General features: G+C 43.6%; 1 protein-coding gene across 2 annotated transcripts in view; it reads left to right on the top strand.

Annotated features, from left to right (window-relative positions):
• Positions 1–36: 36 nt before the first annotated feature.
• GLTSCR1L (GLTSCR1-like) overlaps positions 37–25,450 on the top strand; it is a 36,981-nt gene continuing 11,567 nt past the window's right edge. Inside the window, exons 1-5 of one of the 2 annotated variants that reach the window (XM_010863159.1) lie at positions 37–3,782; positions 4,613–4,658; positions 5,127–5,175; positions 5,264–5,332; positions 8,138–9,814. In XM_010863159.1, coding sequence (XP_010861461.1) covers positions 4,618–4,658; positions 5,127–5,175; positions 5,264–5,332; positions 8,138–9,814 — 1,836 coding nt within the window. In that variant the 5' untranslated portion in view covers positions 37–3,782; positions 4,613–4,617. The other variant, XM_010863158.1, reaches the window with a different exon arrangement.

Raw genomic sequence — 25,450 nt, 5'->3', positions numbered from 1 at the left:
ATATATATATATATATATATATAGCCTACCATCTTCGTTTTTATCTCTGGCTTGGCAGTGTTTAAAATCTTTCTGTGATCTTAATATCAAACTGTCTATAAGGTATTTCTTCTGAGATAGCTGATGTAGGTTATTCTTGAGGCCACTGGACTGCTTGAAAATTTTCCCAGTATTTGATGTCCAGTATGCTTACCTAGAGTGAGCCTGACTTGAGGTTCTTGTGTTTCGTGGGTCTCCCCATCCTCTTTGTTTTATTAATTGTATTGGGGTGGGGGCCACTGCTCAGCTTGTTGGATCTTAGTTTCCTAACCTGAAATCAAGCCCAGGCCCCAAACAGGGAAAGCCCAAAATCCAGCCACCCAGTTTTCCCTCGCAGAAGCAGCTGGTATTGCTGGTTATTTGTGCCTTATTTCAGGGTCTGAATATTTATAAACACATGTATATATTTTCCCTCTACCCAACACTTGGGTATCAATTATATTCACCCACACAATGGATTGTTACACAGCCATTGAAAATAATGAGGCAGATGTATACGAACTGACTTGGAAAGGTATATGATCAAAGGAACAAGAAAGGTGCATACCTCTTTCATTTCATTTTTTTTAATGCTTTAAATATAATTTCAATACCATAAGATTCACCCTTTAAAGTGTACAGTTTTCCGTGTACAGTTTTCCGTGGTTTGATTCCACAACATTTCCATCACGTTAAGAAGAAATCCCATACTCCTGCCATCTAGGTTTTTATAGTCTGTTGTTAAAAACCAATCATGCTGCAGTGGATAAGTCTTTTTTTTTTTTGGCTGTGTTGCGGGCACATTGGATCTTAGTTCCTGGATCAGGATCCAACCCGTGCCCCCTGCGTGGTTAAGTGTGGAGACTTAGCCCCCTGACCGCTAAGGGAGCCCCCTGCATTGGGTAGTCTTATACACGTAGCATTTCACACTTGTGCAAGAAATATCTGTAGGACAAGCACCTGGAAATGTTTGCTAGGTGATATGATTCATGCATTTAAAATTTTTAAAGTAGTTGCCCTCTCCAGAGTTTATGCTCTCACTACCAAAGTGTAAAAGTCTCTGTTTCCTATTTCCTGACTAGCATAGTCCTTAATCAAACCTTATCTTTGCCAATCTGACAGATAATCTTATTGTAATTTTCATTTGCATTTCTCTTATTCTAAGTGAGGGTGATTACTTTTACATGTTTAGGGCTACTTGTCTTTCCTTTTTTATGGACTGATTTTTCATACCCTTTGATTTTCTGCAGGGTAGCTGACCTTTTTAAAAATATGAGCTCTTTATGTGTTAGGGAGAAAAGCTGCTTGTGATATGAACTGAACATGTTTTCCCCACTTTTTTGTTTGTTTTTTAGTCTTTGTTCATTTTTTTTTTCTTTCATCATGCAGAATTTTAAAAAATTTTGTCATCAAATTTGGCAGACTTCTGCGTCTTGTGACATACTTAGCCTTCCCCTACTCCAAGATTATAAAAACAAAATTCTCCCATATGTTTTTCTTAAACTGTAAGTCTCTTCTCCTCCCTCCCCAGCCCCCCACGTTTAACTGTTAGATCCATCTGGAATTTATTTTTCTGTAAGATAGGAGGTATGGATCCACCTTCTCTTCTCTAGAGGGCTAACGTTTCTCCTGCTGATTTGAAATGTCAGTTTTACATTGTCTTCTTGATTAAGAACAGTATGAGCAATTTTAAATATTAGCTTTCACTCTCTAGGAGTGGTAGTCAGGGATTTCCCTGGTGACCCATGCTGAAAACGTTGCACTTCTAATGCATGGGGTGCTGATTCAGTCTTGGATCAGGGAACCAAGATCCCACGTGTGGCCAAGAAATAAAAATAAATTAATTTTTTTAAAAAAAGTGGTAGTCAGGTGTCTGGGCAGTGCCTTCTGATCTCTTAGGGTACCTGTAGGAACCACAGTCCCCTTCTCCCCCTGCCAGATCCTACTGCTGCAAACTGCTATCACCCAGGGGATGTGTCTTGCTCTAGTGTGTGAAACCATGTAGTTTGTAACCTCTGATCTAGGGACTTCCCCTTGGAAGAGGGGCGGCCAGAGGCCCATCTTGTGAATCCAGAGTCATTACTTTAGTGAGGGCTTCAACGAGAGCCCAGAAGTAATGGGAGAATCTTTCCCAAAAAAACTCAGCTCTTCACTTTGGAGTCATTAGTTTCTATCCTCAGGTTGTCTTTCCGCTTTAGAATCCTAGTCAATTTCTACATGTTCACGCTAGTAGATTTACTCTGATGGGGCCATCTGTCCTCCTGGGGAAAGAAATACTGGCTTGGGCTGCATTGTGACTGTGTCTTGGCACCATGTAGAGCTGGGTGTGTAGAGGTAAGAGCCATCTCTTCTAATCTGAAACTGTTTAGTCGAAAAGAGTGTGGCCCTTTAAAAAGTAGAATTCTCAGAGTACCCCTGACTATAAAGGCTTGTGGAATTCTACCCAAGGGGCGCTGGAGGAGAAGGTCTGTCTGGCGAGACTGATGCCCTGAGTAGGGTGGATGTCCCTACCAAGTGTTCTGTCAAGTGTCTGGGCAGCCCACTTGGTTTGGTAGGGGAGGATGTGCGGTGGCTTTTAATTTCATCCCTCTTGTACAATTGTTCTTTTATTGGGTCTACTCAGGGAGTGGCTTGTCACTGAACTGTGGGGTAGCAGATGCTCTCTGTGCTTGAACGTTTTGGTGGCAGTGACACTTGGGAAGAGCGACTGGTGCTGCCTTCCTGTCTCGGTGTGTGTGCGTTAACCCTGGGCATCTCGTGCGCTGGAGGAGCTGATACAGGTGTAAAGGGAACCGGGAGAGACGTGAGAGGGTTCTGCCCTGATGCAAGCTGTTTTCACATACATTTAGTTTGTTCTGAAAATAGACACTTAAAAAATGAATTTACAGAGGGTACGGCGGAGCTCCAATTAAATAGTCATATTGAAGTAAAGAAATAATATGCACTTTATAGGCTTAATTATACGTCATAATTAGCTAATGTAGTCCATGTGATTGTGATGTCTGGGAGACCAGCCCAGGGAACAGTTATAAGCAACAGCTAATGTGATTCCGTATGTTAAATGTCAGGATTTAAGTGCAGACCTTCATACAAATTTCTACCATATCTACTTGATGATAGTTTTCCAATTTCTCCTTCCTGTCCCTTTTCACCTCTCAAAAGCCATGTTAGTAAAGTCATCCTAGCATGCCCCTGGGTAACTCAACATCTGAGTCCTAGACACAGATTTCACTTGGCCCGAGCTCCTCCCACCATTGTGGCCATGGCTGTTAGCGTTGGATAAGCTGTTCACACTGACCTCCTCCTATCTCCCATCAGCTCTCCTCTCCACCGAAGATCCACTCAGATGGATAATCCACCAGCAGCTGAACCCTGTCACCCACCAATGGGGAGGTCCCACATGGGGGGATACTTACCCCTTCCAGACCCTTCCTGAGGAAAGCAAGTTTCCTTCCATGTGGCAGGAGTAATTTTTATATTTGTTTGGCCTTGTGACCAATAGGATGGGAAGTTGGGGGGAAGTGGAGAGGAGATGGCAGTTTTAACCGAGAAAAAAAAAAACCTTAGTAGAAACTCTGCCTTCTTCGGGCGTGTCCCTCTTCTGGGCATCTCTTCAGGATTTCATTCCTCCGTCCAACTGCCGTTCACAACTGCCCTTTCCAACGGCTCCAGAACTCTTGGCCTTGGCATTCCATGATGTAAATTATTCCACGCATGGCTCGAAATGGGTGCAAAGCGATGTTACCAGGTGTCGGATCACTAGTGTAAGTTTCCCGGATCTCGGGGGAGGGAGGAGAAAGAAAGGGGGAGAACCACTCTTGGAATTTGTACAGTTGTTATTGTTTCAGCCAGAACACAGCGATTGCGCTGGCTGAGCTGGATGCTGTCGATGGCTGGGGAGAGAGGGAGCTTTGGGCTTAGAGCTGCGGTGAACTGGGAGTTGAGAGTTTCTACTTTAAAGATTCTAGGGTTAGGATGTACACTGTTTACAACTGAACAGTTGGCATTGCTGCTGCGGAGGGAGGAACTTGGGACCTTCAGTGCAAAGCCTGTCACAGTACTGCCTGGGGCAATGGTGCCTCTTCTGTCTCAAAAAATAGGGAGAATTGACTTTGCTGTTTTCCTAAAGATAGCTAAAATATGGCTAGAAATCCAGATTGCTTACCAGGTTTGGAAACATCTAGTCACAAAATTCAAAGACCTCTGTATGCACGGGATTTTTTTAAAAACAAAACTGTGATTGCTCCTCTTGTTGACTATATTTTTTGAGGAAGTTACTGTTCCTGGTTTACTGCCTCTTTGGGGAATTGCATGTGAAAGGTTGCTGCCAACCCCCTTAGATTTGTCTGGATTCCTTTTTAACTTGTAAGTTAAGGATTTGTGTTCAATAAAAACAATTTAAATTGAATACTTGATCTCTTGAATGACCACAAAAATTTTAAAATCACATTCATAATAAGCAATTAGCAGGAAATGCACAGGAATTACAGTTATTTATCTAGGAAAGTATAAGGTATATTTTTGTGTTGCGTTGATGCTGGTGGCTTTAATCTGCTCTGCTGAAACAGTGCTTTCTTATTCCTTTTCTTTATAGTTGTCATGGATGATGATGACGACTCGTGTCTCCTTGATCTTATTGGGTAAGATGCTTATTCCGGGATTGGGGTGAATTGAGTGTGTGAGGTCTGCTGTACTGAAACAACCTAATAAGCACATTGAGACCAAGTGGGTTTTTTAAATAAAAATTAAGTAATCATCATAGGTATAGTAGATATATATAGGTATAGTAGATAAGTATAGTATACCTACCTATAGGTATATATAGGTAGAGTAGGAGGACAGAGTGACATGGATTAACATAGGAGTCATCATTAGGTAATCCTTTATTAAATTTATTTTCTAAGAAACCCTAGGAGGCCGAAATGAGTGCTAATAGGAAATGGAATGACAACAAAACAAAACAAACAAAAACTTTTAATAGTTTTAAAGCAAGGAGAGGATTCTACTTGAGCTAATACGTCATTTTCTTTTTACCCTAGTAAAGAGGAACCCTAAGTATAAGTAATGTATTCATTTGCTGTTGTCTCTGTTTGGTTGTTGTTTTCTAGAGACCCACAAGCATTGAACTATTTTCTACATGGACCTAGTAATAAATCGGTGAGTAATACTCAGGCTGTCACAGTCGTACATTTTGCTTCTTCTTTTACAGTCTAAGTGATCATTTTTTTGAATTTGTACCTTGCAGAGCAATGAGGACTTGACTAACGCAGGATATTCTGCAGCCAATTCAAATTCGATTTTCGCCAACTCTAGTGTGAGTATTGGAAACTGCAGTGATCAGGTGTTTCTGTCTCATTGATGCCTGGTGACTGGAAGCTATAATTGCTTTTGGATCATGATGGGAATCCTCACTTCGTCTTTTGCAGTTGCCACAAGAGGAAAATCTATTGAATTATGTTGACAGTTTCTACTTTTAACTTAGCCTATTAAGATTTTTACTTTACTATTTTCCTAAGCTTTCAATTTTCTTTCTAAAATACCAGGGACACATAACCTGAAAAACTTAGAGGCTTTTGAACACTGTTACATAAGCTTTAAGAAAAAATCCTTCTGAATTATGGTTATGTTCTTATCCTTTTCATCTTAAACGAGGAAAAATATCATAGTAACTGACACCTATTAAGCACTCAGTATGTTCTTGGCACTACGAGCTTAACAAATATCAACCCCACTAACCCTTACAATAATTCCATGAAGTGTAGTAGGTTCTATTAGTATCCATATTTGAAGATGAGGGAACTGAAGGTTGGTACTTACCGAGTATTACACAGCCAGGAGTTGCAGAGCTTGGAACTGAACCCAGGCCACCAGCTTCCAGGGTGCAGGTCCTTAAACTCTAGGAGCATCTAGACAAGAAATCTGACCTGGGGGACAGGTGAGTTCTGCCTGGAAACTGTATCCAGATGGCTGTGTTTAAGCCCATGTTACTTTAATCTTTTAACTGCTTTGTTCTCCACGGATGATAGTCCAGAGTCCCACTGCCCAAGTTTGAATCCTTGCTCTACCACTTTCTAGCTCTGTAACCTTGCTTATATCACTAAATCTCTGTGAGCCTCAGGTTCTTAATTTGTTAATCCAGGAGAATGATAACTCTACTTCATAGACTGGTTAAGATGAATGGAACTAGTCCATGGGCACACTGTTCAGTTAATGTCAACTTGTTGTCATCATCAGGGTCTTTATTTTCTTCATCCATAATATGGAGTACCATTGGTGTAGCATTTAGAAAGTTCTTGGAAATGTACAGTTCTTTAACGTATTTGAGTGTGTACAAAGTATGTTAGATCATAACATGTAAGACTCCTCCACATGCTAGAGGTGGCTTTAAAGTCACAACACTGTCTCCTGTAAGGCTTGTGAATCAGTAGCAATTCTGAAATTCATTCTGCATGGGCAATAACTGCATGCATGCCTATAGCCCATAAAGGAGGTATTTAGCCTGTTTCCGACACTGCTGATGTTTACTCACCAGCTCTCCCCCTTCCGTGTGAGTATGATTCTAACTCTTCAGGCTTCTTCATTCAGGGTGGATTTTGGGGGAACTTGGATTATGTCATGGCAGTAGAAATATTTTAAAAGCTTTGAAAACTATGAAATTTTAAACCCATGGTCGGTTAGTTTGTGCACTGTGAAAACATTACCATGTCTCACCACTCAGGAGATAATCCACTGTCGCCTTGACCTTTCTCTGCAGAAACAAGCAAACACACCTCCTTGGTTTCAGTGGCCTTGCCCCACTTCCTTTCAAATGACTTCAAGTTCTAATTGGGTGTCAGGTGAACCAGTCTTGCTTTTCTACCTGGTTCTTCCCGTCTTCTAGCCCCCAGAACACCACACCTTACTAGCCTATGGCTGAGAATTTCTAGGGTTTTGAAAACTGGACTGTTCATTCTTCTTCTTCTTTTTTTTTTTTTCAATCACACTGTGCAGCTTGTAAAATCTTAGTTCCCCAGCCAGGGATTGAACCCAGGTCCTGGCAGTGAAAATACCAGGTCCTAACTGCTGGACCACCAAGGAATCCCTGGACTGTTTATTCTTGCTTGATCTAGTTTTAAATGTTTTTCTTCACCTTTACAAATTTTTAATTATGTTACAATATATATAACCAGTTTACCATCCTAACCATTTTTAAGTATACAGTTTGGTAGTGTTAAGTATATTCACATTGCCTTCACCTGTGTTAAATAACTATTGATTTCATTTTTTTTTCTTTTATAACCTTGTCGTATCCCATGATAAACTTCTGGCCCAGTGGAGTGTCTCTGATTTATCAGTAACTGTGTTCGGTTCTCTACATATGCCTGTTTTGTTGTCTCTAATTGGAATGCCCAGACCTTAAGGACTCATTACGGACAGACACTAATGCACAAGTGAGCACTTGACAAATGGTGACCAACTTTTGCTCTTGAATAGGACACTGATAGAGTTTTTAAAGCATCATAATGAGCTGATTACTTCTAAGAAATCAAATGCGCATTCACTCATTTCACATGGGAAGCTTCTTTTCATCCAGACTGATCTTGCCTGGATTGGGACAGGTTAGAACTAGGGGAGTTCTGAGAAACCTTGAAAGTCAAGGCTGAATCTGGGATACCTTCTGGACATCTAGTAGAACCACACTCAGAACTCCCAAAATTCACGTCTCCTCCTGTGGTACAAAGAACTAGACACTGCTGTCTCCTGGATACACACATACCCTAGGCTGAGTCCCATTCAGGCTTTGGACTTGGGAACAATCCTGAAAAATAATGCCTGTGCCACTGTCTCAAAGAATAAAGCTACTCAGGTAGCCATGAGTATGTTTGCATTATTGATCTGTTCCCTATAAAATAATTTACCAGAGCAATGAATGCTTATACTTACCAAAAAAGGAAAAAAAAAACCTTAAACATCATTACTAAGGAAATCAAGTATCAGAATAAGATGAGCAGTTTGGAGAGTTGAGTCTAAAAAGCAGACTGTTATGCTTTATTCATATTCAAAAGTGAGATTCGTTTTTTGTCTAAGAGTCTCTCTCAGAGGTGAGATACGCCGTGTAACCTCCCACTTATCTTTTTAGAATGCTGATCCTAAGTCAGCCCTCAAAGCTGTAAGCAGCCAGCTTGGAGAAGGGCCCAGTGATGGACTGCCACTTTCAAGTAGCCTTCAGTTTCTCGAAGATGAACTTGAGTCTTCTCCTCTTCCTGATCTCAGTGAGGACCAACCTTTTGACATTCTTCAGAAATCCTTGCAGGAGGCCAATATCACTGAACAGACGTTGGCAGAAGAGGCATATCTGGACGCCAGTATAGGTTCAAGCCAACAGTTTGCACAAGCTCAGCTTCATCCCTCTTCATCAGCATCCTTTACTCAGGCTTCTAATGTTTCTAATTACTCAGGTCAGACACTGCAGCCTATAGGGGTGACTCATGTGCCTGTTGGCACCTCGTTTGCAAGCAATACAGTGGGTGTGCACCATGGCTTTATGCACCACGTGGGGATCAGTGTGCCCAGCCAGCATCTGTCTAATAGCAGCCAGATTAGTGGTTCTGGACAAATACAGTTAATTGGGTCATTTGGTAATCAACCTTCCATGATGACTATTAATAACCTAGATGGATCACAAATTATACTAAAGGGTAGTGGGCAGCAAGCCCCCTCAAATGTGAGTGGAGGGCTTCTTGTTCACAGACAGACTCCTAATGGCAACTCCTTGTTTGGGAACTCCAGTTCCAGCCCAGTAGCACAGCCTGTTACCGTTCCGTTTAACAGCACAAATTTCCAAACATCTTTACCTGTGCATAACATCATCATACAAAGGGGTCTTGCACCAAATTCAAATAAAGTCCCAGTTAATATCCAGCCAAAGCCTATCCAGATGGGTCAGCAAAACACATACAATGTGAACAACTTGGGAATACAACAGCACCATGTTCAGCAAGGGATCTCGTTCGCCTCTGCAAGCTCACCCCAGGGCTCAGTGGTTGGTCCGCACATGTCCGTGAACATCGTAAACCAACAGAACACAAGGAAGCCCGTCACCTCGCAGGCCGTGAGCAGCGCCGGGGGCAGTATCGTTATTCATTCTCCCATGGGCCAGCCTCACACACCCCAGAGTCAGTTCCTCATACCTACAAGCCTTTCTGTCAGTTCCAACTCGGTACACCATGTCCAGACCATCAATGGGCAGCTTCTTCAGACTCAGCCCTCTCAGCTCATTTCCGGCCAGGTGGCCTCAGAGCATGTCATGTTGAACAGAAACTCTTCCAACATGCTCAGGACCAACCAACCATATTCTGGACAGATGCTGAACAACCAGAGTGCCGCCGTCCAGTTAGTGTCTGGGCAGACATTCGCCGCCTCCGGAAGCCCGGTGATTGTCAACCACGCCTCCCCTCAGATCGTCGGTGGACAGGTGCCTTTGCAGCAGGCATCACCCACCGTCTTGCACCTGTCCCCTGGGCAGAGCAGCGTCTCCCAAGGAAGACCTGGCTTCACCACCATGCCCTCGGTGACAAGCATGGCAGGACCTAGTCGGTTCCCTGTTAGTTCGTCCAGCACTGCCCATCCTAGTCTTGGGTCTGCGGTTCAGTCTGGTGCATCAGGATCAAACTTTACAGGAGATCAGCTGACCCAGCCAAACAGGACTCCAGGACCGGTCAGTGTGTCCCATCGTCTTCCAGTTCCTTCTTCCAAGTCTACCAGCACCTTCAGCAACACGCCTGGAGTGGGAAGCCAGCAGCAGTTCTTCTGTCAGGTAATGTTCCCTTTATCAAACAAATGCTTGGGTGATTATGGAATGGAAGAATGGAATGTGTATTTGTAAAGAATATAATTTTCATCCTAGGTTCCCAATTTATTATCTGAAGATGTTCAACTTACGATTGATTGCCTTTTTTCTTCTTAGTTAAAATGTTCTATCCCGCATAGCATTGTGGTTTAGGGTGGAGACTTCATGGATTTGAATCTAGGCTGTATGACTGGGAACAAGTCTTACCTTAACTAACCTCTCTAGACTTAAGTTTTTCCATCTGTATAATAGACTTTATATTAATAATACTACCATCCCACATAGTTATTGAGAAAGGTAAATGAGATAATCTGTATAAAGCGCTTAGCATGGTCCCTGGCAAGTGGCAAATACTCAGTGTGTGCTTAGCTCATTGTGTCCAACTCTTTGCAACCCGGACTGTTAGTCAGCCAGGCTCCTCTGTCTGGATTTTTCAGGCCAGAATACTGGAGTGGGTTGTCATTTTCCTCCTCCAGGGGATCAAAGAGCCAATATTAATACATATATTTGATGGAATGTGTTATAGGCATTTAAAAGGAAAGATTATTTCAGATTATTTACATACATCATGGGGCTTCCCTGGTGGATCAGACAGTAAAGAATCTTCCTGCAGTGTGGGAGACCCGGGGTCAATCCCTGGGTTGGAAAGATCCACTGGAGAAGGGAATGGCAACCCAGTCCAGTATTCTTGCCTGGAGAATTCTATGGGCAGAGGAGCCTGACAGGTTACAGTCCATGGGGTCACAGAGTCAGACACGAGTGAGTGACTAATACTTTGGCTTCACTCCCACTTGCATCATATAGAAGCCACTGGGTCCTATGACTATGGACTGGGTAGAGAAGTCATGGCTGTTTCTTGGGTGCCAACTGGAAAGGCTCAGGGACCCACTGAGACTCAGCAGCGGGTAACTGGCCTGCACAGAGGGATGCATACAGAGGGAAGGATCCAGGGCACTGGATTGGACCAAGTACCTGAGCCTGTTCTTACCAGGCTGCTGTGCAGGTGAACGACTAGGAAGTCAGTTACACCATGGAAGATGATGTCCCTGAAAAGCGTTTCAGACATTTGCCAGCGGTGGTCCCTCACCCCATCTGCCAGTCCCTGAACTCCTCTGGCTTTTGGCTCTCGCACATTGAGAATGTTCTCTAGCTCCAGTTCCATATCCCACCTGCCCGCTGTGGTATACCCTCTCAACTCCTCCATTTTCCCTGCCTTTCTCCTCCATGTTTAGAAGAACTCAAAAACTTCTCTCTACCACGTAGGTCAATATTTTTTAAACTGTATACCTTTGACTTAGTAATTCCATTAAGAATCCTAAGGAAACAAAGATTATTTATGATTAAGGATGTTCAGTGTACACTTTTGGTATCAAAACTGTTTGTTTGTGTGTTTTGTTTGTTAAATTTTATTTACATATATTTGGCTGTCCCACGTCTTAATTGTGGCATGCCAGATCTTCGATCTTAGTTGTGACCTGTGGGATCTAGTTCTCTGAACAAGGATCAAACCCAGGACCTCTGCTTTGGGAGCGAGGAATATTAGCCATTGAACCACCAGGGAAGTCCCTCTGTGTGTTTTGAAATAATGTCAGACTTACAGAAAAACTAGAGTTGTAAGAATGTGTACAGAATTTTCGTGTACGCTTCAGCAAGATTCTCCAAATGTTAACTTTTTACTCCATTTGTTTTATTCTTCTCTCTCTCTATTTCACACACACACATACACAAACACACACGTAAAGTTTTGAAGAGTAAATTGCAGGCATGATGCCTCTTGACCCCTACGTACTTCAGTCTCAACAGATTTATTTCTTGAAGTCAGGAGCATTCCGCTACATAACCACAGTACTGTTATCAAAACCAAGAAGTCAGCATTATTACAATGTTACTATTAAATCTATATACTTTATTCTGTGTAGCTCATTTTCCCAATAATGTCCCTTATGGCAAGAGAGAATAAAATATGTTTTGTTTTGTTTTTATGGTCCAGGATGCAACCTAGGATCACTGCCTAATTCTGTTGTCATGTCTTTAAATCTGAAATAGTTTCTTCATTTTTTATGACCTTGACTTTTTGAAGAGTACTAATCAATTATTTTATTGAGTGTCCCTTAGTTAGAGTTTCTCTCATGTTTCCTCATGGTGAAATTCAGGTTATACATTTTTGGTGGCCTTCCCTGGTGGCTTAGCAGTAAAGAATCTGCCTGCCAGTGCAGTAGATGTGCATTTGATCCCTGGTTCAGGAAGATCCCCTGGAGAAGGAAACAGCAACCCACTCTGGTATACTTGCCTGGGAAATCCCATGGACAGAGGAGGCTGGTGGGTTGTAGTATATGGGGTCGCAAAGAGTCAGACTCAACTGAACAAGTAAACAACAACACATTTTTGATAGGATTGCCACAGAAGTGGTGTATGTGTCCTCCTGAGGTGGACGCGTCCCATTCCTGGTCATGTCAACTTTGAGCACTTGCTTAAGGTGGGGTCTGCTTCATGTGGTTTCTGATGTGTCATTAACAAGCTTCTTTGGGGAGCTACATTGAGATGATGTAGATATAGTTTCTTGTCAAACTTGAACTAGTTTAAGCTTCCATTGATAATTCCCGACTGAATCAGTTATTACTCAGTCAGCTGTTACTGTGATGGTCACCACATAGAGACTTTCTAATTCCATCAAGTTTATTCTACCTTAATTTTTAGCATTCTGCTCTAAGGAAGAGCTTTCCTGTTTCTCCCTTTTACAAATTCTATCAGTATAGACTCATAGATTTTTATCTTATTTAATGGGTTAAAAATTGTTGCAGTCATTTATTTTGATGCTCAAATTGATTTTTTAAAATTATTTTTTAACATGAAACTTGAGATCATATGCTCTTTTTTTTTAAATTTCATTTTGATGCTTAGGTTTGTTGGGGTTTATATGTTTATTTAATTTTTGGGTGCATGGCATGTGGGATCTTAGTTCCCTGCCCAGGGGTTAAACCCGCATCCCCTGCTTTGGCAGCGCAGAGTCCTAACTACTAGAGCACCAGGGAAGTTCCACTCAGGTTGATTTGATGGCCATTGAGCGCCCCTCCAAATTAGCCGCTGGTCCCTCTGACATGTCTCCATTGTGCTTTGAGCACTGCCTTTTAATTTCTGGGAAAACATGATGTTGCATGTTCATCTTTCACTTTCCTGCCCCTGCCCTGGAATTCAACCATTTTAGGGGCCTTGTTCTTTCTAGTGGAGAACAATACTTAGAAGCCAGGATCTGAGCACTACGTATTCACTGCTACTGACGTTGTCGCAATTGGGACTTATATATATCTACACATATATAGCTGTCTATTATCTATATATCTGTAGCTGTCTATTATCTATATATCTATATTAAAAACAGAGAGTTCATATTGATACTTCAATTCTAATCCAGGACCACCAGATTCATTATTCAAGTGTCCTTTTCCATATTTGTCACTCCCTTTTCTAATTGGAGAAGGCAGTGGCACCCCACTCCAGTACTCTTGCCTGGAAAATCCCACGGACGGAGGAGCCTGGTAGGCTGCAGTCCATGGGGTCACAAAGAGTCGGACACGACTGAGCGACTTCCCTTTCCCTTCCCTTTCTAATAGTGAAAAAGCCTGCCCCATAATATATTTGCTTATTTGCCCAATCCTAGAATACATGGAAAATAGTTTTATAATCACTAATTCATGGGCTTCCCTGGTGTCTCAGAGGGTAAAGTGTCTGCCTGCAATGCAGGAGACCTGGGTTCAATCCCTGGGTTGGGAAGATCCCTGGAGAAGGGAAAGGCTACCCACTCCTGTATTCTGGCCTGGGTAATTCCATGGACTGTATAGTCCATGGGTCGCAAAGAGTCAAACACGACTGAGTGAATTTCACTTATAAAATCATTTTAAGTGCACATTTAAACATGAAATATTTAAAATGTACATTTAACTGTAAAATAGTTAATAAGCAGTTTGCTTTCTATTTTAGAAAAATGATGAAAGACAATATGGTGAACTAGAAAATAGAAAACCCTCTTGCTTACCAAACACTCAGAAACTTGATTAAAAGGAAATGTACTACTCCATTAACAGCTGTTCCTTGGGTGATGGAATTACAGATACTCTGTTTTCTTCTAATTTAAAAAATTTACTCATGTAGAGGAGGTGATACCTGGAAAGCATTTATCAACATATTGATGCATTTTTTTTAAAAGTAAAACTTCCCATTGGTAAAAATTAGAAACAGTTCCAAAATAGCTTAGAATGAAAAGTAAACCCTCCTCTTCCAGATTTCCCTACCAGAGGCCACCAGTGTTTCTGTGTTCTTTCTCTTTCTCTTCCCCCAGAGACATCCTTTGCATATCCAGCACACGTCACATATACACTTAACTCTGCAACACACCGTACCTGTTACCATACCCATTTTTACTTAATTAGATAACTTGAGGGTCTCATGATATCTGTATATATTGGTCTACTTTATGTTTATTATAATTAATTATACATAATCAGCCACAGCATGGTCATTTCCTTTCTTTTTCATTTTTTTCAATAATGCTTCAATGAAGGGGGGAAAAATCTCTCTCTCTAACTCCCCAAAGTTTCAATTATCCAAAGGTAACAAGAGGCATATTCCAGCAGCTCCAAAGTAATTTTTTGTGACTTTAATGTCAAAGAATATTGGGAACTAAATCTTGCATTATACCCCATGTGTTCTGCTCTAGGTTTTCCAGAACAATTAAAATGTCAGGTATTGTGGAGTAAGGAGGACATAACCTCGGAGGCTGCACAAGCTGGGAAAGTAGTGTTGATGTGCCATCTAACATTTACACTCCCAGGAAATCCAGAAGGACAGTGACTCTTGTACTTTATAATTTCTGTATAAATTACCTTATAGAACATTGTAAGGAACAAAAATACCATTATCAAGGGCCTTCAATGTTTATCTACTTGGGGAAATTTCATTTAGCAAGTTTTGATACTATAAAGTGTTAATATTAAACGAGTCTTAAATGTAAACTGTATTTTTTTTGCCATCGATAATACACTTACTTGGTTCAAAATTCAAAAGGTACAGAAAGTTGTGTACTACAGTGAAAAATTTCCTTCCTCCTGTCGCCCGCCACCCAGTTGCCTCTAGTTTAACCAGCTTCTTAAAGAGTGAACTTAAGTCCCCGCCCCACCTTTTCTTTTATGAAAACTTTCAAAACCACAGAAAAGTTGGGAGAGTACAGTGAACCTCTGCACCGAGATCCACTGCTTGTTTATGTTTTGTAGCATTTGTTCTGTTTGTGTCTGGATGTCTCTGGTTCTCTCTCCAAACACAGACATACACACACACACTTTCCTCTGAACTATTTGAAAGTAAGTTGCAAAATGGCATGAGCCTTGACCACTAAATTCTTTAGCAAGTATCTCCCAAAAACAAAGACTGTCTTCAACACAACCTCAGTATCACTATCATGCCCAGGAAATTTAACATTTGTATAATAACATTATATCAGATTTCTTCCTGTTGAGCCAGTAAGGCCCTTTATGACAATGCCTCACTCTGGAAAGCACTGAGCACTTACTGTCACGTCTCTTTAGGCTATAGCAGCCTGGGTCGGTTGTTTCAAGGGTGGCCCTCAGAGCACTGACTGATTGTTTCCTCATGATTAGATCCTGGCCAAGCGGCTGGCATACAATGTTTGTTTGTCCCTTTATGGGTGATCACTTGGTTCCCGTGGCCCCGCTGGCCAGGTTTCTCCTCGAGGTATTCAAAAGTATCTTACACCAGTACAGGAGGACATAATCTCTGGGACGGTGTTTGGGACTACGTGACCCTCTTGTTTCTCAGCCTTTCGCCATTGACTTCACTGATAGATACTACAATTAGTGATTGCAAAATGATTTTCTAATTATTCTATCTACTGTTAGTGATTGAGATTTTTCCAAAAAAGAGAGCTTTTCTTCTCACATTGTGTATATATGTGAGCTGCTGCTGCTGCTAAGTCACTTTAGTTGAGTCCAACTCTGTGCGACCCCATAGACGGCAGCCCACCAGTCTCCCCCATCCCTGGGATTCTCTAGGCAAGAACACTGGAATGGGTTGCCATCTCCTTTTCCAATGCACGAAAGTGAAAATAGAAAGTGAAGTCATTCAGTTGTGTCTGACTCCTAGCGACCCCATGGACCGCAGCCTACCAGGCTCCTCCGTCCATGGGATTGTCCAGGCAAGAGTGCTGGAGTGGGGTGCCATTGCCTTCTCCAGTATATATGTGTATGTGTGCATATAACACTATGAAATCATAGTTGTTTTTTTTCTTTTTAATCTATTTAATTGGCTATGCCAGGTCTTAGTTGCAGCATGTGGGACCTAGTTCCTTGACCAGGGGTTGAACCCAGGCCCCCCTACATTGGCAGTGTGGAGTCTTAGCCACTGGACCACCAGGGAAGTCCTGACATCATAGTTTGTTTTTTCATTCACTTTAAAACTACTTATTTTGGGGAATTTTATTGTATTTATTTCCTTATTTACTTTGTTTGGCTGCATCAGGTCTTCATCGCGGCATGCAGAATCTTTATTGCATCATGTGGGATCTATCGTTGCCATGCACCGATTCAGTTGTGGCGTACAGGGTCAGTAGTTGTGCCCGTGGGCTTAGTTGCTTCACGGCATATGGGATCTTAGGTTGCCAACCAGCGATTGAACCCATGTCCCCTGCATTGCAAGGTGGATTCTTAACCACTGGGCCACCAGGGGAGTCCCTATGAGGAACTTCAAACATGAACAAAAGTAGACAAGGTAGTATATTGAACCCTCATGCTCAATCAGCTTCAGGGCTTACCCACTTGTGGTTGCTTCTGTGTTATCCATACCTGACTCAGGCTTCCCTGCCCAGTGTTATTCTGAAGCTATCGAGACACAGAAGTTCATCTCTAATTTTTTAGTGTATTTCTCTAAAATACCGTGTATTTTCTTTCATAGTTAATGTTGTAATCTATTGCTTTCCTTATTCTTTTAATGCTTAAATTGTCCCGTCTGGTCAGTGGAGGCGAGGGCTGCTTAAGGTGCCTTCTGTGCTTTTGTCAGCCCCCCACCTCCCTTGAGCACTCTGTGGGACAAGATGTTATAGGCGTGTCTTATGATTTCCTTGCCTCACACCTAGAATCAGTCATTTCTCTAAGGAGCCCTGTGAATTTAAATCTCTTCATGCAAAGAGTCATTTACAGGACTTAGGCTTTCTCATGAATGCTGCTGCTACTAAGTCGCTTCAGTCGTGTCCAACTCTGTGGGACCCCATAGATGGCAGCCCACCAGGCTCCCCCGTCCCTGGGATTCTCATGAATGGATTAATATTTTACAAATCACTGATTAAAGCAGTTTTCAAGAGTTTAGCCTATCAAACAAAAGTAAACAAAGTAAGTCCAACTCTCTTTAGATCCAGGCAAGATTACTGGAGGGGATTGCCATTTCCTTCTCCAGGGGATCTTCCTAACCCAGGGATTGAACCCAGGTCTCCCACATTGCAGGCAGACCCTTTAACCTCTGAGCCACCAGGGAAGCCCCTACTAACTAAGTAACTAACTAAAATTCCCTGAGAGCTTTGTGTGAGAGATTTCTGGAGTGGTCACCACTGAAGTCTCCAGCCATCCTTGCCCCTCCCTAATTCCTTCTGCATCCAGCTCAGCCTGCCTACCTTACCATGGAACCACTGAATGCTCAGACACTCAGACTTCATAATCTAGATGTTCTTGCTTTTTTCTTTTCCTTCTATACTTTTAATAGGTTACTAAATCCTACAAATTCTTCTTTGAATGTCTCACATCCATTCTTCCCAATAACAATGAAAGTAATAATATTATTAACAACTGGTACATACCTTGGGGCCACAGGTAGCATTATTGTTCCCATTTTGCAGTCAAGGACTTGGAGGTTCAGAGCATGGGCGAATTGCTGTAAAGGCAGACTTCACCTGCTAGCTGTCTTACCACACTGCCTCCCATTGCTCTGCTTTCTGCATCCGTACTTGGGGCTAGACTTTAAGAGGGACAGCAGTATAATGGGTAAAACAAGAGTTGGAGTAGCAATCAGAGCTCACTTGCAGGTCATCTTCTGCCAGTGACTGGTTTTGTGATCTAAGTTCATATCTTAAATTCTGAGCCCTTGTTTTCCTTGAAAATGAGGAAACCCTAGCCAAGCCATAGAATCATCTGGTGAGCTTTGTAAAAATATAGCTACCCCCATAAATTCTGACTTAAATGATCTGGATTAAAGGCTCTAGACATTAGCATTTTTCAAAAGCTCCCCAAGTGATTCTAAAGTGCAAACAGGAAGAAGGGCCAATGAGTAGATGGTTCCCAAGGCACATTCGTATTGTCATTAGGTGGCTGTCACCATTGTCTGAGTGATTAATCTGCCTTCAGCCTCTTCCAAAAGTCTGGTTTCCATCACATTCATCTTCCCAAAACATTGGTTCAGTGACCTAAACCACAGCATCTGGGAGCTTCTCATTGCACAGGAGAAAAGTACAAACCCCCAGCCCAGCCCTTAAGCTGAACTCAAGCTGAACTCTTCAGGTTGCCAGGCACGACCCCTCATGGTTCCCCAGACAGGCCAGACTCACCGTGAGCCCCAAGCCTCTGCTGATGGGTATCCACTGAATGTCCTTTCCTGTCTGGCCTGACGGCTTTCCCTCCATCAGGGCATCCAGACTTCTAAAAGAGTGAAGCCTTTCTCACCCCATCCACTGATCCTTCTCTGCACTGTTTGTTTATACTGCCCACCAGTATAATCACTCGCTGTACTGTCTCCTTCGTTGATTCATTCGTTCAGCAGTGTGTCAGCCCCCGCGCGGCCAGCCCTGGGCCATGTCCCAGGGCTACGATGGGCTGTTGCAGGGCAGAAGGCAGCAGACAAGCTGGCCAGTATTCTCAGTGCTCCAGTGAGAGCAGCCCGGAGCTCCAGGCTCCAGAAAGGAGCCTCTCACCCAGATGGGGCAGGTTTCCATGAAATAGTGGTTTCTGACTGAGCCCTCCTAAGGGAGAAGGAAGTTATCCAGCAAGAGAGGGTCTAAGTCAAGAATGTTCCGGCAGTACGATCAGCAAGTGCAAGGCCTTGGGGAGGGAAGAGAATGTGGTTCTGTGGGGAAGGAGAACAGGTTCAAGTGAGGCATGAAGATTTCGGTGGGAAAGGTAAGCGGACACTAAATCCTACAGGACCCTGATGCAGTGTCACAGAGCCATCATGGGGTCATAGCCTCAGCGTGACAGAGTGAAAACCGACTCCGCCTGGGCGGCAGTAGAAAGGGCAAGAAGTGAAATGGATTTGAGGCAGGTTAGACAGGATTTCTGATTGATTGGCTGGAGTGGCGGAATAAGGGTGACACAGATTCCTGACTTTTTTAACCAAAAAGTTGGCTTAAAGCTCAACATGCAGAAAACTAAGACCATGGCATCCGGTCCCATCACTTCATGGCAAATAGAGGGGGAAACCATGGAAACAGTGAGAGACTTTATTTTGGGGGGCTCCAAAATCACTGCAGATGGTGACTGCAGCCATGAAATTAAAAGACGCTTACTCCTTGGAAGAAAAGCTATGTGACCAACCTAAACAACATATTAAAAGGCAGAAACATTACTTTGCCAACAAAGGTCCGTTTAGTCAAAGCTCTGGTTTTTCCAGTAGTCAAGTATGGATGTGAGAGTTGGACTGTAAAGAAAGCTGAGGGCCGAAGAATTGATGCTTTTGAACTGTGGTGTTGGAGAAGACTCTTGAGAGTCCCTTGGACTGCAAGGAGATCCAACCAGACCGTTCTAAAGGAGATCAGTCCTGAATATTCATTGAAAGGACTGATGCTGAAGCTGAAACTCCAATACTTTACCCACCTGATGTGAAGAACGGACTCATTTGAAAAGACCCTGATGCTGGGAAAAACTGAAGGTGAGAGAAGGGAACAACAGAGGATGAGATGGTTGGATGGCATCCCTGACTTGATGGACATGAGTTTGAGAAAGCTCTGGGAGATGGACAGGGAAGCCTGGTGTGCTGCAGTCCATGGGGTCACAAAGAGTTGGACATGACTGAGCAACTGAACTGAACTGAACCGAGATTCCTGACTGTGACACCTAGGTTCACTGAAATAGAGAACAGGGGAAGACATCGTGGTTTGAAGGGAAGTTCTGAGTTTAGTTTAGGATATTTGTCAAGGATGAGGTGCTTGTGTGACAACGGAGTTGTATGGGAGACGGCTCCATATGCTGAAGCAGAGGGTGAAATGCCAGCTGAAGTAGGACTGACTTGCATGTGTATCACGATGGAAGCGGCCAGAGTGGAGGAAAGGCTTCAGGAAGAGTGTGTCAGTAGAGAAGGAAGAGTGACCAGAAGAGAACCCTAACACACTTCAACACTTTGGGGGTGGACACAGAAAGACAAAGAGATTCAGAATATTCTAAAAAAACCAAAAGGTCTTGGCGGTTTGGAAGCTAAGAAAGGAAAATGAGGCAGGCAGGGATAGCTGGGGTCCATAGAGTTGAGTGTCACTGAGGGGCTGGTGGAAGTCAGGATGGGAATGTTTCTGACGTATTTAGCAACAGGGAGGCAGTTTTTGACCTTGGTAACATTTGTTTCCATGGAGTGATATGTGCAGAAGCCAGATTATAGATGAGGGGAGATGAGGAGTGTGGTGATGAGCATGGACAGCTTCCAGAAAAATGACAGTAACTGACCCTGCAGTAGCTCCACGGATGTGTGGAGTCCAGTGGGTGATTTTTATAAGATACAGGAAAGCCTGGACCTTTTTTCCAAAGCTCTTGGGAAGGAGAAGGACATGAATTCCAGGGCATCAGTGGGATTCTTTGTAGAAAAAAAAGGGGAGATGCTTCTTCCACTGTAACAGGGAAGGGAGAAGGGATGACTGGGGATCAGGTGAGGTCATACTTTGATGGTAGAAGGTGGAATGAATTCTCACCTGGCTTACAGGTTTGAAGACAATGAAATAGCCTTCAGTGGAAAATGAGCAGGGAGCTAGCCAGAGAAAGAAAGGGTTACTGGTCAGGCCTGAGGGCCTGAGATCGGCTGTTGTAACTGTGGTGCACTGATGGGCTGGGTTTGGGCCCGCCTGGGTGTTCTTTGGCTGGTAAATGTTCAGAAGGCAAGGCCTGTAGTGGTATCCTTCAGCCCCCCTCTTTGATTACCGTTGTATGGTGTATACAGTGAACGCCCAAATGTCTTAGTCAGGGTACTTTGGGTTGCAACTATCAGAAACTCACTCTAACTTGTTTAGCAAAAAAGAACATCTCATGGAGTGCAGCTTCTTTATAAGGTTCAGAACCAGGCTCTCTGCTGTTCCTTTGGCCTCTCCAAGATGGCATGTGCCTGCCTGTCTCCTTCACGGTCCCCTCTCCTTCTTCTGGCCCCAAGTGGCCAGCCCAGGCCAACGTCACAATATTTGCCAACCATTTAACAGAGACTGGAAAAAGAGAAAAAAGAAAAACAGAGACTGGCAAATGCAGTGGTTTCCCCACCTTCAGAATACATCAGAATCCACTGGAAAGCTTTGTTTAATAAAGGATTCCTAAACGCCACATTGGATTTCTGAATCCATCTTTGTGGATGGAACCCCAAAACTTTGTCTTTCAGAAGCTCCCCAAGGTGATCTTGGTACAATTAGGCTACAAACCTGCCCTTGAGAATGACTGCTCTTAGGTACCCACCCGCTCCCCCCATTCTCAACTCCAAGAGCATCTGATTGGCCCACCTGTGGTTCAGTCAGCCTTGACCAGAGGAGCCAGTCACGGGTGACCTGAGGGAGCAGCCGCATGGGGCCTCTGCTGCTCTGTACAGAGCCTTTGTTCAAATTAGGAAAAAGTGCGCCCTGAGCCGAAATAAAGAAAGGTACCCCTAGGAGGGAGAAGCTGCTCACTGGCAGGGTTGGCACTTTCCACGGGAAGAAGAGGTGCCCCTGCCCTGGATTCTGGCTCTCTACATCCTCTAGCCCTGTGGGTGTCCAGCACGCTGGCTCCACCCATTCCCAGAGGAGGGCGTGGGCTGGGAAGATTCCTAGTGGCCTCCCTCATTCAGCAGACGCCTGATGCTTATAATCTTGCTAGTTTGCTGTGGGCTTCTTACAAAGGGTACCACAGAGCTGGGTAGGGATAGATTCTGTATTCTGATTCATTGGGGGATTTCTCTGTATTCACATGGTATCAAGATAATGCAGGATCTAAAGAGTTAAAATCATACACTGATGTGAGCAGAGTTCTTGGAGCCAAGTTTGCAAGAAAATAGCCTTCAGTAGCTTCTCTATTGTAAAGAAAATATATTTCAAGAGAAAGTTTTCTCCTTAGAGCTCAGGGAAAAAAGACCAGAATGATAAATTTTATTTCTGGAAAAGACTGTCAGTTGCGGGCAACCTAAACTGGGAGGGAAGTGGCAGAAAGTTGTTGGCTGCTAGGGAGAGCTTTGGACTAGGAGGAAGTAGGGACCCCTGTAACTTACACTGCCGTGGAATTCACTCACTTGTTTTCATCTGACAGCGGTTCACCCTGTACTCGCTGTGGTGTCAGGCCCTCTTCCGGTGCTGGGGATTCAGTAGTGAACCAGACAAAAGTCCTGCCCGGAAAATCAGAGGACTGGAAGTGACCAGTGACATCTGGAAACGGAGCGGGCCTGTCGGGCAGCAGAGCTTTCCAAACATACAGACCTGGTGAATGGAGGTGTAAGCCACATTCCCAGGGGATTGCCATTCTCCCATCAGCCTGGCCCACCCAACCTCCATGGTACCCAGCATGCACCAGCTGGGGAGATCATTCCAGTCCCCAGCGGAGGGACACAGTCAGGGGCACGGGCAGCAGCTGGAGGATGAAAATGCGCTGATGCCAGTGTTGAGCCCCAACTCAGGTGGGCAAGAGGCCTGTAAAACACTCATACCAGAACCTGCTCAAACGAGAGGCATCCTGCAGAGAGCAGCCTTGCTTTCAGACACAGCGGCAATTTATTCCCTTTGCTGTTATTGTCATTCCATCACTAAGTCGTGTCCCACTCTTTGCGACCTCATGGACTGCAACACACCAGGCCTCCCTGTTCGTCACTATCTCCCAGAGTTTGTCCAAGTTCATGTCCATTGGGTCAGTGATGCCATCCAACCACCTCATTCTCTGTCACCCTCTTCTCCTTTTGTCTTCATTCTTTCCCAGCATCAGGGTCTTTTCCAGTGAGTTGGCTGTTCGCATCACGTGGCCAAGATATTGGAGCTTCAGCTTCAGCATCAGTCCTTCCAATGAGTATTCAGGACTGATTTCCTTTAGGATTGACTGGTTTGATCTCCTTGCTGTCCAAGGAATTCTCAAGAGTCTTCTCCAACATCACAGTTGGAAAGCAGCTTTGACATTAGATTAGATTGTTCAGGGTATTTTTTTTTCTTGTTACTCTTCTATATTATGAAAACACACATTTAGGAAAATAAAGAAAACATAAATGTACAGTTACCAAATAATTATAAACAATACCTGTGCAAGTAACAACTCAAGAAATGGACTGTTCTCAGCACCCGCACAGACCACCTCCTCCTTCCGTGTGCCTCCCTAACCCCAGCCTGCTCCTGACTTTCATGATGATTTCTTCCTTGCTTTTCTTATGTACTTTTTAACTTTTTTTTTTGTTTTGGCTGTGCTGGACGTCTTGTGGGGTCTTAGTACCCAACCAGGGATCAAACCCAAGCCCTCGGCAGTGAAAGCTTGGAGTCCTAACCACTGAACTACTGGAGAGTTCCCTAGTTTTACTACTTATGTATGCATGAATTTTATTTGTCTGTTTAATAGCTAAGAGTCATTCAGGGTCATGACTGATAAATAAGTTGGGAGATCAGGCTGGGTAGTGCCATTTACGTATTCAGTTTTTCAAAGTTGTATGCTCTTAAGCAATAAGGATGAAATTCTTCTGTTTTATGTGAACTAGGCCTATTGAAAGAAATTCCAAAGATGTGTCCTGGCAGCACTGCTGTGAGGACTTTGGTCATTTGAACGTATTCCTTCTGGTTCATCTACTCATCTGTTGATCTCGTTATTTCAGAGTCCCATCTAGAATATAGCCTTGCCCTGTTAGACCACATTTTTCCAACTTTTATCTGTTTTTTATCCAAAGTAGTACCTTCCTTTCTTTTTTTTTTTTTTTGACCACACCTTGCAGCTTGTAGGAACTCAGTTCCCCAACCGGGGGTTGAACCTGGGCCACAGCAGTGAAAGTCCAGAGTCCTAACCACTGGGTCACGGTGGCCCTTAGTGCTTGTCTGCTGGAAATACTTGTGAGGAAAGCCGCAGGCCTCCCTGCAACATGGACATCCTCCTTGTGGCTTCTCTGCGGTAGGAGAGTGTGGGGTTCTGTGCCAGGGGAAACTCTGTGAAGACTGGGAGGTTCTCCCCTGTGGTGTTCTCACTAAGAATGTATGAATATTGCCTGTAGACTTAAGAGATGCAGGTCCAAGCTTCCCTGCTAACGGAAAGATGAGCAAGGTGACCATTTCCGTCTTTGTAATGATCTCCTCCAGTCTCTCTTGGATGGTGTCAAATCCCTCTTCATTTTTGTATTAGAAAAAGGAGCCAAATAGATCATTGTTTAGCATAATTCGCTGTTTAGAACAGAAATATTAACATATCTAGTTAATTGCATTAGTTGGCTAGTGACCAGGCATTACCCAGTTCTGTGAGCGGCCGCATGTGAATGGTTGGTGGGAAACTTCTCCTTAGGCCAAAGTCACAGGCCATCACCCATGGAGATGGTTACGCTAAGCATCTGCTGGTGTACAAAATTGAAGGAAAAACTGAAAACTTACTGCACTGTGAAATAGTAATGACATAAAGGATTAAAAATTGGGTGTGGTGTAGAAACCCACCCTATATTGTGCGTGCGTGTGTGCTCAGCCGCTTCAGTCATGTCCAGCTCTTTGCAAACTTGTGGACTCTAGCCTGCCAGGCTCCTCTGTCCATGGGATTCTCCAGGCAAGAATACTGGAGTGGGTTGCCATGCCTTCCTCCAGGGGATTTTCCCATCCCAGGGATTGAACTTGTGTCTCCTGCATTGCAGGCAGATTCTCTACCACTGAGCCACCAAGGAAGCCCAGAAACTGTTTATCACTTTAAATGCATTATAGAGATAACAGATTTTTTTAGAGCTAGAACTTGTTAGCCCTTAAACATCACCAGTTCATCTTCCTTATTTATAGAAAAGCACATAACAGTTTAAACATCAGATTAATTTTTCTAGCGATATTTTTCCCGGACTAATATTCAGTTGAATTTCCCAGTTACCTGCCACCTAAGGCTGTCATTTCATGAACCAAAGACCTCCCAGACAGCAGAGGTGAGAGGTCCTTCAGATCATCTATACAGCAAACAGCGAGTGTTGACAATAGATTTGGAGTTGGCACTTAGGCCCTGACCGGGTGCTCAGCATTCCTGCAGACCCCGAATAGTCAAGGTCATAATCCTTGCAGGTGGGATAAAGCATTCCTGAAGCTAGAAACTGTTGTGGGGTAGAAACTGAGCTCCAGGCTCAGCTCTGCATCTGAGTACCATGGACACAGGAGTTCCAGGAGCAAGAAAGCAGCTGGTGTCAATGCACTCTGCATCCCTG

The sequence above is a fragment of the Bison bison genome, unplaced genomic scaffold (genome assembly GCF_000754665.1).
Source record: "Bison bison bison isolate TAMUID 2011002044 unplaced genomic scaffold, Bison_UMD1.0 scf7180017864487, whole genome shotgun sequence".
NCBI classification, from domain to species: Eukaryota; Metazoa; Chordata; class Mammalia; order Artiodactyla; family Bovidae; genus Bison; species Bison bison.
This window is presented reverse-complemented; position numbering and strand designations above follow the sequence as displayed.